Consider the following 14,438-nt stretch of genomic DNA (forward strand, 5'->3'; position numbering starts at 1 on the left):
AGCATGATTGCTAGACTTATGACCGAGTCGGAGTGTGTTCGAGACTTGCAACTCCTAAGACGGCTCGAAGTCTCGCTCCAACCGCGCGTAACAGAGACGCTCAATCAAAACTCGAACTCCACAATGGGATCTAAAACATATGAGAAAGTGCTCGGGATGCGCCGCAAGAGCGCCCTGAAATCATTTGATGAGAGCAATGGGAACTCGAAGGCGACCCTCGATGAGTTACACGGCTTCAAAGCTTCGGTAATGTACTTCAAGAAGCATGCCTCTCTATGGAAAGGTAACACACGCAAGGATGAAATTCATTCCGGGGTGTTTCCTAATCAAAAGGTTCCGCTTCATGAAATTCTATTTAACAAAACGGAAAATCCTCTCAGTGAGGTTTATGCACCAGACGAAATGCGCTGGTTCCACTTTCCGGGGAACGAGGTGCGCTGGATAGAGGTACTGCAGCTTAAGTTCTTGCTTGAAACTCTTCTACAACTGAGACTATCTTAGACTGCTATAGCGAGATATTACAGGGAAGACTCTCGTGGAGATTCCAGGGAGCATGATAGTACTCAAAATGCTCAGAGACTCCTACCAATCGAGTTGCGGAGGGAACAAAATCAAAATATGTATGGCTCATGGAGAAGACGGCGAGACAGCCCGACAGAGGCACCTCATATGAGGCCCCAGTGCTCTATCATCCCGCGCGGTTTGAATTAATTCTGCCTGATGAACGGGAATCGTACTTATCATGCACTGTAGCTGATCCAAAATCGCGGGACCCGGACGATTCTACAATCCGCGAGGAAGACGATCTTGAGAGGGGCGATGTTGAGAGGAGCGATGAACAGAAAATTAGGAATGACATCGCGTTATTTGTAGTTCCGCTCGGCACGCCATTGTGATAAAGTTGTGACTGACTATTTAACATAGCTTCCCTACATGCATTGGGAGACAAGCACTAGGTGTGCTCAGATGGTACATACGATTGAAACTCACAAGACGAGAGGCCAAGGCTTGCATTTTGACACAGACTCAATAAAGCATAAGTATGAAAGTCAATTCTTGGTAATCGCACACTCGATCAACGATATACTAAGACGTTGGTTATAGGGGATCAAGCCTCGGTAGGTACCTTATGGCTGTCGCCCGAGTTGCTGACGCGATGGATTATTTTGCGAGCGAGCAGCTGCTGCTTGATAACCTCAAAGCGCAACGCCCTGTCCATATGTTCAGGACGCTTGATGAATACTACTTCTCGACGCCACCAAACTCACAAACTCGTGGTCATAATCAAGTCACTTATCGAGGAACGTCCCATACCCGCGTGTTGACAGTGAATCAGCTTTGGCTCTGGATCTTGGACGACAGTAAGGCACCCATGCAGATTATTATTTCATGCTCACAAAGACAAGATACTATCATCACATCATTCCCCCGGCGTTGGGGCAGAAAGGTAAGTGCCATTGCATTGGTGGAGGAAGTGTTATTGACTGGTTCAAGTCTGACTCATCAGATGTACACCGAAGCCTCCGGCAACGTCTTGACTATATGCTCGGCATCAAGTCCATTCATCATTTAGGTGGCGTATATGAGAGAGTCTGATTTTATGGAGTATACTGACAGCTCCAGCTCTCATGATTATCGACCAGTGCTCGTGTGTCTTTTTCGACCGTACGGGGACGACGCCTTTTGACGAGCGGCCAGATGTATTGAAGCTCTTCAATGCTGCTATTGCAAATCTCGTGAGAAATCTTTCTGCTCCATAAAAATACTTGGCTTCTTCTCACAAACAATTTTCGAAGGCTGAGCTTTTCGTGATCACGGTCGACGATTTTCCCTCTTTGAGTAAAGGGTTGTCGGAACTGTGGTACAGGAGATTCATGCGTCTCATCAATCGAGACGTGACATTTCTTAGAGAAGGCCAAGACATCGCCAAGGAACTCCAGACCATGCTGCGTCTATATAATGAGCAGTACTCTGTGGTTCGAGAATTCGCACAGCATTTGGAACATCACAGTGGCGAGCCTCGTCAGGACTCGAATGAATCGGCGCTTCTAGAAACATTGATCAACGCCCTGAAACAATCACAGAGCACGGGAGCTGCCCAACGTAATCAAAGAAGCTCGTTGAACAGGCCAATTCGGCGTGATGCTTCTAACCCAATGGAAGGCACATGGACGTCGAGGAGCCGCAAATCCGAAGACGATTTTTATGAGGCTGAGGCACTACTTCAGCGCATCCGAAGTCGACAGCTAGAGCTGGAGGATCTTGAGGAATCCGCACTTCGCATTTGCCAGCAGGTTTGTCTTGGCCAACGATTCGAAAAGAGTACCTCTTCATTGACGAGACCCCTAATACAATGTGCATAGGTCGAATCATCGATGGCTCTCAGACAGCAGCAGCTTAGCGTCATTGAGATCAAATCTGCTCTCACAGGTGAAGAAAGTGTTGAGCAAGGCAGGGCCGTCATGGCCTTCACTGTCGTGACAATATTGTTTGTAGGAATGACCCTCGCTGCGTTTCCCCTGCTCTCCTGCGTTGGCCTTGCTGATTTAGCTTTCTCTAGCTCCCCCTCAACTTCTTCGCTGCCTTTTTCGGCATGAACAACAATCGGACGGGTCAAGAATGGATGACTTTGACCGAGCAGGTTCTGTGGATGTGTACGTAATGTCCCTACCATAATGCAATAATTAATTGAATCTGGGCGGTCAGGGATATCTCTAATCATACTGTCAACAGTTGGCCTCTCGACGATTGTTATTCTCTTCTCTCTATTCACAGCATTCAACTCCAGGACCCGAGAATTCATCATCGCTGCCTGGCGCGTGCCGCTCACGTTCCTTGAAAGAGAGTACGCATCGTTCAGGTGGAAGCGGGCCAGACGGCGTCTAGTCAAAAATATGGCATAAGTAGAAGGGAAATACATCTCGAGATTCCCTGGCCATTTCAGATGTGACTTTATTTTAGGCGACTTAAGGTAAAGATATTTGTTAATTGACTTTGGTAGTTATTGGACCATCTTTTCGTTCGTAGTAACAATGTACTGAATTTGCTCTTCTTTCAAGATATGATTCGATACGTTTATCTCTCCAGGGAGCAGGTTCAGAGATTGCACCTGAACCTTCACGAACACGGAGAGTGCAGTATAGCACCTGCACTATTTGTGTGCATAGCACTGCACCAAGAAAGGAAGGCTCGACTATGTAGCAATTGCAGGTACAAATGCTCCGGGAAGGAACCAAATTGGGCGAGCTAGCCAGGAGGCAGCCGCGCCTACCCGCCGCTTGCCATGACGATCGAGGAGTCTAGACGAGTTCTGGCCATTCTGGTGGGGCGCAATCGCCTCCAGATGCTCGCCTACACCAGCAAATGCCCGTTCAAAATGCTCGCGGTCACTCGATCTCCAGACGATCAATCAGTGTCATGGGACACACCAATGGCTTCGATCCTCTCTTCAGATGGGTCCAAGTCGTTGGCCATACTTGCAAAATTGCCCCTCAAACTGCATATACCTACTTAGAGAGTCAGAAATAATCTTATAATATGCGAGTTTCTTGATTACTTAGAAATTGTCAGGAATGCAGTGTTACTGAACCGTACGAGATTATTTAGGGTTCTCAAAATTTTCAGTATAACCTGACAGATGGTCTAATTATCGTATAATAATGGCTCCAACCATGCCACCATTCGGCGCAAGGTTGGAGGGGTAAGAGACAGGGTGCAGGAAGTCTTAGAGGTCAACTGCGTCATTCCCCCTCAGCCAAGCCAATCGCTTGTTGTGGGTCAGCACACCCCCCTGCTTCCTCCCCACACGAGCTTAACAGCCGCTCCTGCAGCCCAGACGGAAGGGGCAACCCTCTCATCCATCACCAGCCATACATACCTTCCCTATCCTACCTTGCTCCATAACGAAATATCAGACTCCCTCCTGGAGATGACGAAGCGGGCAGCCACATATTGCGTTAACAATGTCTCACCTTCATCGTCAGGGTTCTCAAAAGTCATGTCAGGTACGGGCAGTGAATGCAATTGTTATTCAATACGGTAGTGGGTAGAGATTCGAAATATCTAAGGTACCGGTAGGTGGACAGAGAGCTTCCCAGTGTTCAAGCCACAGCCGAGCGGGGCAAGGAACTTCCTCCGAGCAAGCTTGGATAGACCGTGTTTCGTAATGCCAGGATTGCCTCCTAGCCAGTCATTCATGACATCCGCTGGAAACACCCACGACGTCTTTGTCCGGTGTATGGATCCTGTCAGTCACCGCCCTCCAGTCATCTTGCCTGCTGTCAATGCGTGCTGGCCTGGCGGCAACGCGTAATGCCTTCCCATTCCCTCCAGCACACCTGCCTACTGCCTTGGTGGGTACCTAGCAAAAGTTCACACATCAGCAGACCCAGACCTGTCACTTCCAAAGCTCTTCTGGTTGGAGACCTACCTGCCTCTCACCTAAGCTCAAGGTACTCTTGTTTGTATGCACGACGAAGCTTTAGGTCACCTTAGCTTCCCGTTGCACATCATTTCCCAAGGTTCCTCCCCGCAAATGCATAGGCGTCCCGCGCCACCCTTTCATACCTACCTGCCTACCTGCCTACCTGCCTTCTCGCTCTCTTATAAGCTACCCACGCCCACTTTCTCTTCCATTACCTCGAGCCGTTCACCTGCCGTCAAGTGACCGAACCGCTACACCAGACAACCATCTCCAGCTTTCTGTCTATCAGAGTTACTTTCCTGTAACCCTCGCCCAGATAGTCCAAGACACTCCAGGTATAGCCATCATGGATCGCCTCCATAGCAGTGAGTTCACCGCGACATTTGTTCCGTTTCCCGCCGAGCTGAGGACTTACCATCTGCCTGTCTAGTCAACCCCTTCGCCAAGAAGGAAACCCACAATCCCAATGCTGTCATTACTTACAAGATCCTGACCATTCTTACCTGGCTGCTGTCGGTTATCGTCTCTGTTTACTACAGCGTCGAGGAGCCTCACGATGGCTTCACCATTCGCCGCAGAATCTGGGACCAGAATAAGCTCATCCACACCGGCTTCACTCTCAACAACACCATTACTGAGATTTATTGGTACGTCGGAAGGATCCGAGGCCAAGTCTAGGGCTGCAGAGCTGATATGTCTTCTCTAGGGCCGTTGTCGGCATCTTACAGATTGGATACATCGCCCACCTCTTCTCAAGCAATGTTGACTACGTCAATGCCGCTTGTGCTGTGGGCAGCCACTTCATCTTCAACAATCTCCTGCACTTCGCCTTCGTGATGCTATTCGTGCGTTCCCATTTCGCCTGGGCTGAGGTCATCCTCATCATCAACTTTTTCAACCTGTCGTCGCTGTACTTCCGCCACAATGCGTACCCTCGATTCATTCATGCCCCGGCTGTGACGGGTCCTCTTGCCTGGACTTTCGTCGCTATCTACTGGAATGGTGCCATCATGGTGCCCCATCCGCACACTCTCGTAGCTCGAATCTTCGCCAATATCTTCGTTTGGGCCATCTTGGTCTATGGCGCATTCTTCATCGTTGTCTACAAGGTCAGTCTCTCAGATGAATTCAAACCTTTAGCATGCCTAACATTTGCAGGATTATACGATGGGTTTCTTCCTGAGCGTGCTGTCTGCTGCTCTGGGTGTAGGACAATTCCAGCGACAGCTTGTGGCCTTCCAGTGGATCTTCGCATTCACAATCATGGCAGTGCTGTTCGTCTTCACCGTCGTGATTGCTGTTCCTGCTTGGTCCGGACGCGAGGACTTCTGGGGTCGCCGACAGGCTCCTGGTGACACCGAGCGCGCTCCTCTCCTCGCAGACAATTAAACATCATCAATCAACCTCCCACTGGCGTTCACAATCAGCGGCATATAAGTCTGAAACGCCTAGGATCCTCCACTTTAGCCATCCTTATCGTCTCTCACGTCCTGGAATTCGCAGGATGGATTTTCCATCTTCGGAGGGACTTTACTCGCTTTGATGTGCGGATTTCGATTCTTAGGAAAAGTTGTTAATGCATGGAGGAGTTGAAAAGTGTTGTGGAGGTCTATGAACACTTTCCGTTAAGATTGAGTTGTAGTGTTACATGGTGGAACATGGCTTTTTCCTTCTACCAAATGGACTGATGAGATCGATTACCTGGTTTGTTTTTCAATGTAAATTAAGGCATCGTGGCATTTGGCAGGTGTCGTTTTATATCAACGGACTGTCGTGAGGTTCTTATCGTAACTGTTATCAATCGATGGATGAGATGACGTATCGTACCCTAGCATTTATACCCCTGTCTGGGTTAGGAAGATCCCCTACCGTGGTAAACGAATCGCGCCTGTACCGCTAAAATTAGTGTCTTTCACCATCACGTTCTCGAAATCTATAGAAGCTGTCGAGATCTTGATGCGCACTCCAAGATGCAATGAAAGGGAGAATGCCGCGTATTGTGCGACCATTCCCGTACCCTCTAAACATCGGCACGGACATCTGTCACATCCCCCGGATCTACAGCATTCTGAACTCGGCGCGCGCGGCGCGATTCGTTCGCCGCGTCTTGACCGAGGAAGAGGCCGCGCGCAGAGGACAGCGAGTGTCGCCAATCGCGCGGATCCTCCAGAATGACGCAGGCATACAGAAACATGGCGAGTCTACAGAAGAGCGCAGTAAGGTGAAGAGCCTCTCGGATTCACAGCGCTCGCATGCCGAGGCGGATCGTGAATCGGAGCTCTGGGAGGCTGCCGTTTTCATGGCGGGGCGGTGAGTACTGAAGCTTCTCAAGCTGGCAAGGGAACGGGAACTAATTGCGTTCATGTTGTCAGATTTGCAGCGAAAGAAGCAGCTATCAAGGCCCATCCGCACCGACACTTGACCTTCCACGACATCACGATTACCCCAAGAGCGTCGGTGGATGCAGAGGAGATGGCGCAGCCACGGCTGGGCTCCGGACCCCCAATTGCAATAATAAAAGCTGTAGACGCCGAGAATCCTGACCAGGAGGCCATGATAAGCATTAGTCATGATGGGGACTACGCCACGGCGGTCTGTATGGGCTTCGTCTGAGAGAGCTGGACAAACGGTGATTGTCCAGAACCTCGGCAGGCCACCGGTCGAAGCTCAGGACAGTCTATACGCCTTCAAAGGAACGCTCAGTCGATCTCCACAAAACCTCGACACGGCAAATGCAAGGACACAATATCGAAACCTGGGCTGACTGGAGCACTTAGGATGCCTCGACTGGCCACACACTTCTGCCATCACCAACACTTTGCCGCCAGCATTACTTATGGCGCCATTCGAATGCGACCGCAGGCCACCGAAGTCGAGAGTGAACTACCTCCATCAAGTGTCGTAATTTTCATTTCTAACATGCGGTTCATAACCGGGTGCTGAAGCAATAGTCATCTCATGGATATTCCACCCACAGGCCCAATGGCGCAGCATGGCTGGGTCCCAACGACCCCACCTTTCGTCCATGGAAAATAGGCCAAGTTTAGCGCCGAAAATGCGAGCAAATCCTGAATTTGTGAAATCCCGGCCGCTTGGCGCAATGGTAGCGCGTGGTCCTCCTAACGAAGCTACTTATTTTGCTTTATGGAGACCTAGACTGAGGTTGCGGGTTCGAGTCCCGTGGTGGTCGACTTTTTGATGTTGACCCCATGGGCCTTACTTTTTTTTTTATGCCGGACGGAATAACTTGCGTGAAGACTTTAGATATATGTAGACCGAGAAATAGAGCGTGTTTAGATCATTTACTCGTTAATTGATTGTTTCACGGGGTCTGACAAGTCACACAATAAGCGGCTCACGACTGCCCTGGTAAAGTTCACGAGACGCATATATTAGGTTCGTATTAAAAGCCTCATGTGTCGACCAATTTGATATACGTGATTGTCTGTACAACAATCATCTATTTGAGCGAAGGTAGCGGAAATCCAGACCCTATGCAATTACGCCGTGATATCTCAAGCGACCGTCCGTCCACCAATATGCCCTCCAAATGGTATCCTCAACAGCCAGGAGAGAGGCAAAACTCCTCAGGCCATTACCCAACTTGACGAAACGTGAAATGCAAACCCTTGATCTTACTCCGAACAAATACATTCCCATGGTAACCAGCCCAAGTACTCGAGGCTCATGGTACTCTCGGACTGCTGCTCCGACTATGTCTCTCAATATCATCAACCATTTCGAGCACCTTCGTCCTCCTCTTCTCCATTTTCACTGCTTCGGCCGTCATGATGGCTGGGCTCTTAGACTCAGAATCATCCTGCGACCCGAGCAGATCTTCGCTCCTTCTCTCCGGAGTCTTGCCCTTGTCTTGTAACTCGGTTCTGGCAGCCTCCTCGGCAGCAAACCTCTCCGCCTCCTTTTCGAAGTCGATAGTATATCTATCATAGATACTAGTGCGGGCTCTTTCGCTGGCCTCCTTCTCCGGATCCACAAGCATGCCCTGCTCCTCATCACGCTCGATCTCGGCGTTTACGACGCGCAGCCGCTCCTTTGGCACCGTGAACATGACCTGCACCAGCCTCTGCTCCACGGCACGCTCGACGTCCCAATCATCGGATGGCTCGCCTGCTTCGAGACCCTTTTCGGTTTCCCATGCTTCGCGGCCTTGTTTCCGACGCTGCAGTGTTCCAGCATTACCTAGTGGGGACTCGTAATCATCGCTCTGCCCACTGCGTGTAGGGCTCTCAGTCCGGCTGGATGCGGGCGAGGTGCTGTTACTGCTGCTGAAAACACGACGGAAGCTACCAAGCCAGTTGCGACGCGGCTTGGCCTTGCTAGGCGATCCAGGCCGGTCTTCATCAGAAAGATCACCGGCAACAATGGTATCTGGGTCGATGTTGTAAGGTCTGCCTAGCAGAAGGCTCGGCCCTTCCGCCTGTAATGTTGGGATAGACTTGGCGGTGGTGTATGTGTTCCCGCTGTTGCTGCTCTGCCCTGAACTACTGCCCAAACGGCCATCGCCTTCTCGGTTTGCGGCGGCACCTGCGCTCTGGCCATGTGCTTGGATTGATGCTCTCTGTATGAAACTGAATGTACTCCTGTTCGACTCAGACAGATTGCTGTCAGTTCGACCTTCATCCTCAAAGCCGACGCCAGTGGTCCTCAGCGAAGCTCTACTTGCTGGAGATACACGGCCGGGATTTGTCCGAATGGTGGTGCTGTGAGGCTGGATGCGTGCTGTTATCAGCGCATCCGAAGCATCAATATCTGACACCCAATCCTGCACCTCTGGGTGATGTCTTCGTCGCTCAGGACTCGGCGAGCTTGATGCGCGGTTCGTTGTGGCGAACATGATTCCCTGAGATGTACTCGTAGGTGTCATGAATGGGTCAGAGTGGCGATTGTTCTCATGCCCTGGGCTCGGCGGCGGCTGGGAGCCCTCCCCTTCATCATCTTCATAGATGGGATGTATCCCACGCGGGCTAGTATTATCGTGTCCCCTGCCGAGTCCCAAAGCATCAAATGTCGTCGTGTTCGTTGGCTGGTACAGACCTCTTGCTGCTTTGACTGGTTTACGTGTCCGCCCGCTGCTAGAGGGCTCGTATACCGGGGCAAAGGCCGGGCTGGACTGCGATCCACGCAGACTTTCATAGCCAAGCGAACGTGACCGAGCTCCAACATACGGGTCGTGCCCGCCGGTGTACCAATATGCTGCACGCGTCGGTCCCCAGTCATCTCGCTCGAGCATTTCGTCCTCGTCCGCGTGTAGGAAGTGCGTCGCGTCCTGCGCAAGCGCTCGAACCGTATCATCACGCGAAGCACGCTTCTGATCTCGCCTTCGGCGGAAGCAGAAGAAGAGAAGAGCTAGAAAGCCCAACAATAGTGGTATACCAAGTCCTAGACCGACACCTAGCCCAATTCTTTTCGACTTAGAGGAATCATCGTCGGAGGTGCTGCTCGAGGTCGAACCTTTGCCTGAAGTGGCAGTATGGGAGGGGTTAGTATATGTGCTTGACCATGCCATGGAGGTGAGATTGAGGAACATGTTGTCAGCTTCTGCCTGCCTCTTCACTTTTGAGCTTGAAGATGAAATACTGTAACCTCCGTACACAAGCATAACATTCCCCGGCAAGAGCACAGCACCGTGACCATAGACACCAGACCCAGACGGCTGAGCTGATGGAATGGACCAACTCCAGTCACCGAAACTGTCTCCCATTTCCAAAATAGCTAGCTGAGGGTCTGCTGCTTGGGTAATGTCCCCGACCCAACCACCCAGAACAATGAGAGCACTTCCATCCTCATTTAGCACAGTAGTATGACCTGAACGGCTGTCAACACTGGTAGGCAGGGAGCGAGAAGTCTGCTTCTTCTTGGCTAGTTCGGTGTTGGTAGATGAGGGTTGGCTAATAGACACAAAGCTCCAGGTTTCTTCCGGTAGACTCCATATGGCGGCAGTGCTCATGTTGATGAATGCCTGCTGGGTATGTCCTCCTAGGAGAACATTGTTGACCTGTTGGGTAACTGTACCAGTCCGGTTCGATACAGATGGCGAAAGAGGAGTGAATGTGAATCCAGCTTCGGCGATAGGTGGCCCTTTGCTGGAAATTGGTTGCGCAGAGTACGTGCTGTCTGATCCAGACTGCTGTGAGGGCGATACTCGAAGCATCTGGTTGGAATAAGTGGCACTAGATTGCCATGTCTCAACTGTTGTGTTTGATGTCGGGCACATGCCACCATAGCTATAGATGATGCCTGCTGATATGGTGGGCTCAAGGGTCGATGAGAAGCTGAGACTGCCGCCCAGGAAATAGGGAGAATACGAAGACCCAGAACTACTGCTCGGAGTGGTCTCGTGTTTGGCCCAAATCACAGCGTTCCCAGAAGTTGACTGTGCGGTGGTGTAAGACCACACAGCGGGATCATCCTCAGATGAGCAGTCACCAGCGTATACCACGAGGCTCCCATCTGCCATTAACGATGGGGCGAATGTCGAAGTTGAGCCATTGTGGAATGGCAGGCTCGATGTCAGAGTCTTCAGACTGAGTGATGATGCATCCACTGTGGCCGAGATGTTCAGTGCAAGCAGGTCCACGGAGTCGTCATTTGGCGCAAAGATGTAGGCGACATCGCTAGCATTCTGTGACGGGCTTCCGGTCGTGCCGGATATGAGGATTGTGGTTGGGATGTATGGCAATGTCTCAGCCGCGGAAACGGCCAGGACGAAGAAGATGAGAAGCGTCAGCGCAGTCCTCCGGAAAGGTGCTGCTGAGGCTCTCCTCAGATGCCCCGCGGAGGAGGCATTGGGCAGATTCACCAACATTGAGTGGAGCTGAGCGGCCGTCCGAGAGGTGGCCTTCAGCGCATGGCTAATTGCTGCGCTCCCGACTGGTTGTGCCCGCGATAATCAATCGGCCTTCGTGTTCCTCGTATAAGAAAAGAGTCCCTTGCCAACTGGATCGATTAACGAGAATAATAATCCGACATGTTATAGCGTCCACGCACGATGAGTTGGCGAGATCAGCTCCACGAAGAAGAAGCACGGTTCGTAGGGCGACTAGATGATGAGAAAAAGCAGAAATAGTCCGGGCATCTAATGGACAGGATCAACACGAGGAGGGGGGTTAGTTACTAGGGTAAGATCCGGACGAAGCTGGGGCAACTATCAATCAATGAACGCAATGAATGAGAGGCCTGGCCGTCTGAGGACCCCAGTCAGGTCCGGTATGGATAATTAGTGCTATGCATGCACATGCTGGGCGCGAGAGGAGAGAGATCGAGCGATATCTACTCGAGGACAAGGATCGCTGTAAGCCTGGATCGCAGCCTGGCCAATCGCAAATTCCATTTGCTGACGCGGTGCAGCGCCTTTGTGGCAGGTGCATGTTGTCGGTGCGCCAAGCCGCGTTGACCCAGCAACGACGCTGCAATTCAGGCGGCTCCCCGCCGAACCGCTATCCACTTGCAGGACAGGGTGATTAAGTACTCTTCAACGCTACATCGACTTTCCCATCTATATGCAACGTCCTATAAGTGTGCGCTTGCCTAGAGAAGGATAGACTGAGCACTTATCAGCATCGAGAAACAGGTATGGGATTGTGGACCGGCAAGAAATTCGGTCAAGTGGTTGTTAGTGCGCGATTGAACGTTGCTCTTATCTTGAGCATGCAGAAATGGGAAAGCATTAAAGTTGTGAAGAAAGAGGGTAGGTACTACAGTATGAGATACCGGACATCCGAAAGAGCAGTTGTAATGAAGACGAATTACCGATGAATTCATACAAGAAAAAGCAAAGCTACGGTAGAAGTAAACAGAAGACAACAGCTACATGTACACCGAGAATCACAGTCCGTGTCCAGCAATGCCGGTCTCCACCTCTCAAAACATTCTTGTCTCCCCCCACACCGCTTACACACCGACTACACTGCTACCGTTTGGTTGAATGCCACTCAGCCCAACGATCATGCTGTTGCTGCCAGTGAAGAGAATCTATCCACTCCGGGCTTGCGGACGAGTCCTTGGTCGGTAATGTCGAAGCCTTGCTGCTCAATGGCTTCCGTCAGATTCTCCAGCTCGGTATACATCTGCCCCATCGCTTTATCTTGATCGGCGAGGTTCTTCTGTGCCGCCTTGTATTTCTCGAGTGCTTCGTGAAGCTTGGCCTGCGACTCTTGAAAATTCCTTTTTACATAGTGCAGCTCTTCCGCAAGCCCGCGGGTCTGCTTCTGGCTTTGCGGGTCGCTGGTAGTGTCCGCAGCACCTTCACTAAGAGATCTCTCGAGAAGGAACTCGTTGATGCTCTGCTCGTGTTCGACTTGCTGCTCGAGAACATAGAGGTCGTCCTTCTGTCGCATGTTCTCCATCTCCAGCTTCGTGTTTGTCTGCTCGAGCTTGCTCGCCCGCTCCAGGCGCGCGTTATATTTCGCCTCGAACTCGGTCGCGCGGACCGGAAACTTGGGCTGCACGACGCTGACGACCGTCGGGCGCTTCTCCATCTCGCGCGTGTACTCGACCGCCGGGTGGTGGTCCCAGGCCGGCACGACGAAGAGCGTGTTGCGCCCCGTGCCCTTGAGCCGGTAGTACCGGGTCGTGATGTTGATGGGCACGATGCCGCGCGCGTAGGTGCTGCCGCCGCGCTCCTCCATCCACATGCGCTCGCCGCTCACGCCCGACGACTTCCAGATCTTCTCCTTCTCCTCGATGAGCGCCTCGCGCCGGTCGAGCATGTCGTGAATGTGCGAGAACACATCCTCACCCGCGTTGACGAGCACCCACTTGTCCTGCGGGTAGGCCAGCTCGCGGCCAGTGGAGCGCGCATCCGGCCCAAACATGGACAGGTGCTGCATGGGCACGACGGCCTCAGACGCAAGTGTGTCTAGGCAATTCGCTACCTGGATCTCGAGCTCGTGCATGCGCGAGACGAGGTGGCCGGTGAATGTCAGCCACTGTCCAAGGAGGGAGTTGCGGGCTGCACTAATCTCTTCGACCGAGTGGCCATCGCCTTCCTCGGGCAAGAGGGATAGCAGACCTCCCGTGGCGGAGAATTCATGATCGAGGCGCTCCAGACACTCGTTGGTATGCATCACCAAGTTGTGATGGTTGGCGTAGGGCTTGCGGGCCTGGTTCGGGTGCCTGGGCTTCTCCGTCTTGGTCAGGGGACAGTGGAACTCGGTCCCCAGGATATCATGCCTGGCCTTAACCTCGTTGGCGAGTGCGTTGAGCGGCAAGTGGTGAGCCGGGTCATCGTTTGTGTAGGGCTCATTGAGGTTATTGAGCCAGTCAAAGGAGGCATTGAGCTCGAAACGCTGCGCACCCTCGTTCTCGTCTGCCCCCTCCGCATTGATCTCACCAGGCAGAATGGTCGGGCTCAGCATGGCAATCAGGATGGCCAGCGATTGAGCATGCTGCTTGAGAGCGAGGAGCGTTGGCGGCGTGCCGTGCGTCGACAGGTAACCACAGTTCATATGCATGAGCAGATCCTTGTAGTTGTCGTGGATGTCTGACCAGCGTGAGAGATACGGGAGCGCATAGTCATTGCCATGTAGATACCCCGACTGGTCGAGGTTCTCGTCAGAGTTGTGTTCCTTATCGTGAGACATCTTGCTTGCTTGATCGCCAGCAGCCGGTCAGTTGATCTATCGAGGCACGTTGCTTCTGCGGACCGTTCTCCGAATGGAGCTCAGAATGTCACCCAAGAGGTATTGCAAGAAGAGAATGTTCGATTTGTCCTGTCTTTCACAGCCATATCCCCTCGCCGTGATATTTACCTATTCTACTGGGCCTTTTGACCCTCGATGCGGAGCGGCCTTTGCCAAACTACCGTGTGAGAACAATGCAATATCATATCAACGAGCTTGCCGGAAGCAGTCATCTCGAACAAAGAGCCCGAAGCCACCAGCCGAATAAATTAGCCGATTGTTGTCAAAAGACTTCTAGGGTTCATGTCGGGTCGCTGAGAAACCTCGCCGCCACTTTCACTGCAATTTTAGCCTCCGGCAAGGCTTCGCCAAGC

General features: G+C 51.9%; 3 protein-coding genes across 3 annotated transcripts; 1 reads left to right on the forward strand and 2 right to left on the reverse strand.

Annotated features, from left to right (window-relative positions):
- Nucleotides 1-4,769: 4,769 nt before the first annotated feature.
- On the forward strand, nucleotides 4,770-5,812 carry UCRPA7_1367 (putative atp synthase f0 protein; the record flags this gene model as incomplete). The annotated part of the gene is made up of 4 exons (XM_007913948.1): nucleotides 4,770-4,788; nucleotides 4,854-5,070; nucleotides 5,130-5,532; nucleotides 5,582-5,812. 4 exons carry the CDS (start codon nucleotides 4,770-4,772, stop codon nucleotides 5,810-5,812), a joined length of 870 nt encoding a protein of 289 aa, XP_007912139.1.
- Nucleotides 5,813-8,108: 2,296 nt separating this feature from the next.
- UCRPA7_1368 (hypothetical protein) lies at nucleotides 8,109-9,278 on the reverse strand (the record flags this gene model as incomplete). The annotated part of the gene is made up of 1 exon (XM_007913949.1): nucleotides 8,109-9,278. One exon carries the CDS (start codon nucleotides 9,276-9,278, stop codon nucleotides 8,109-8,111), a length of 1,170 nt encoding a protein of 389 aa, XP_007912140.1.
- A 3,109-nt stretch (nucleotides 9,279-12,387) lies between these two features.
- Nucleotides 12,388-14,025, reverse strand: UCRPA7_1369 (hypothetical protein; the record flags this gene model as incomplete). The annotated part of the gene is made up of 1 exon (XM_007913950.1): nucleotides 12,388-14,025. One exon carries the CDS (start codon nucleotides 14,023-14,025, stop codon nucleotides 12,388-12,390), a length of 1,638 nt encoding a protein of 545 aa, XP_007912141.1.
- Nucleotides 14,026-14,438: the final 413 nt, after the last annotated feature.

Source organism: Phaeoacremonium minimum (genome assembly GCF_000392275.1).
Source record: "Phaeoacremonium minimum UCRPA7 unplaced genomic scaffold PA7_03_scaffold_84, whole genome shotgun sequence".
NCBI classification, from domain to species: Eukaryota; Fungi; Ascomycota; class Sordariomycetes; order Togniniales; family Togniniaceae; genus Phaeoacremonium; species Phaeoacremonium minimum.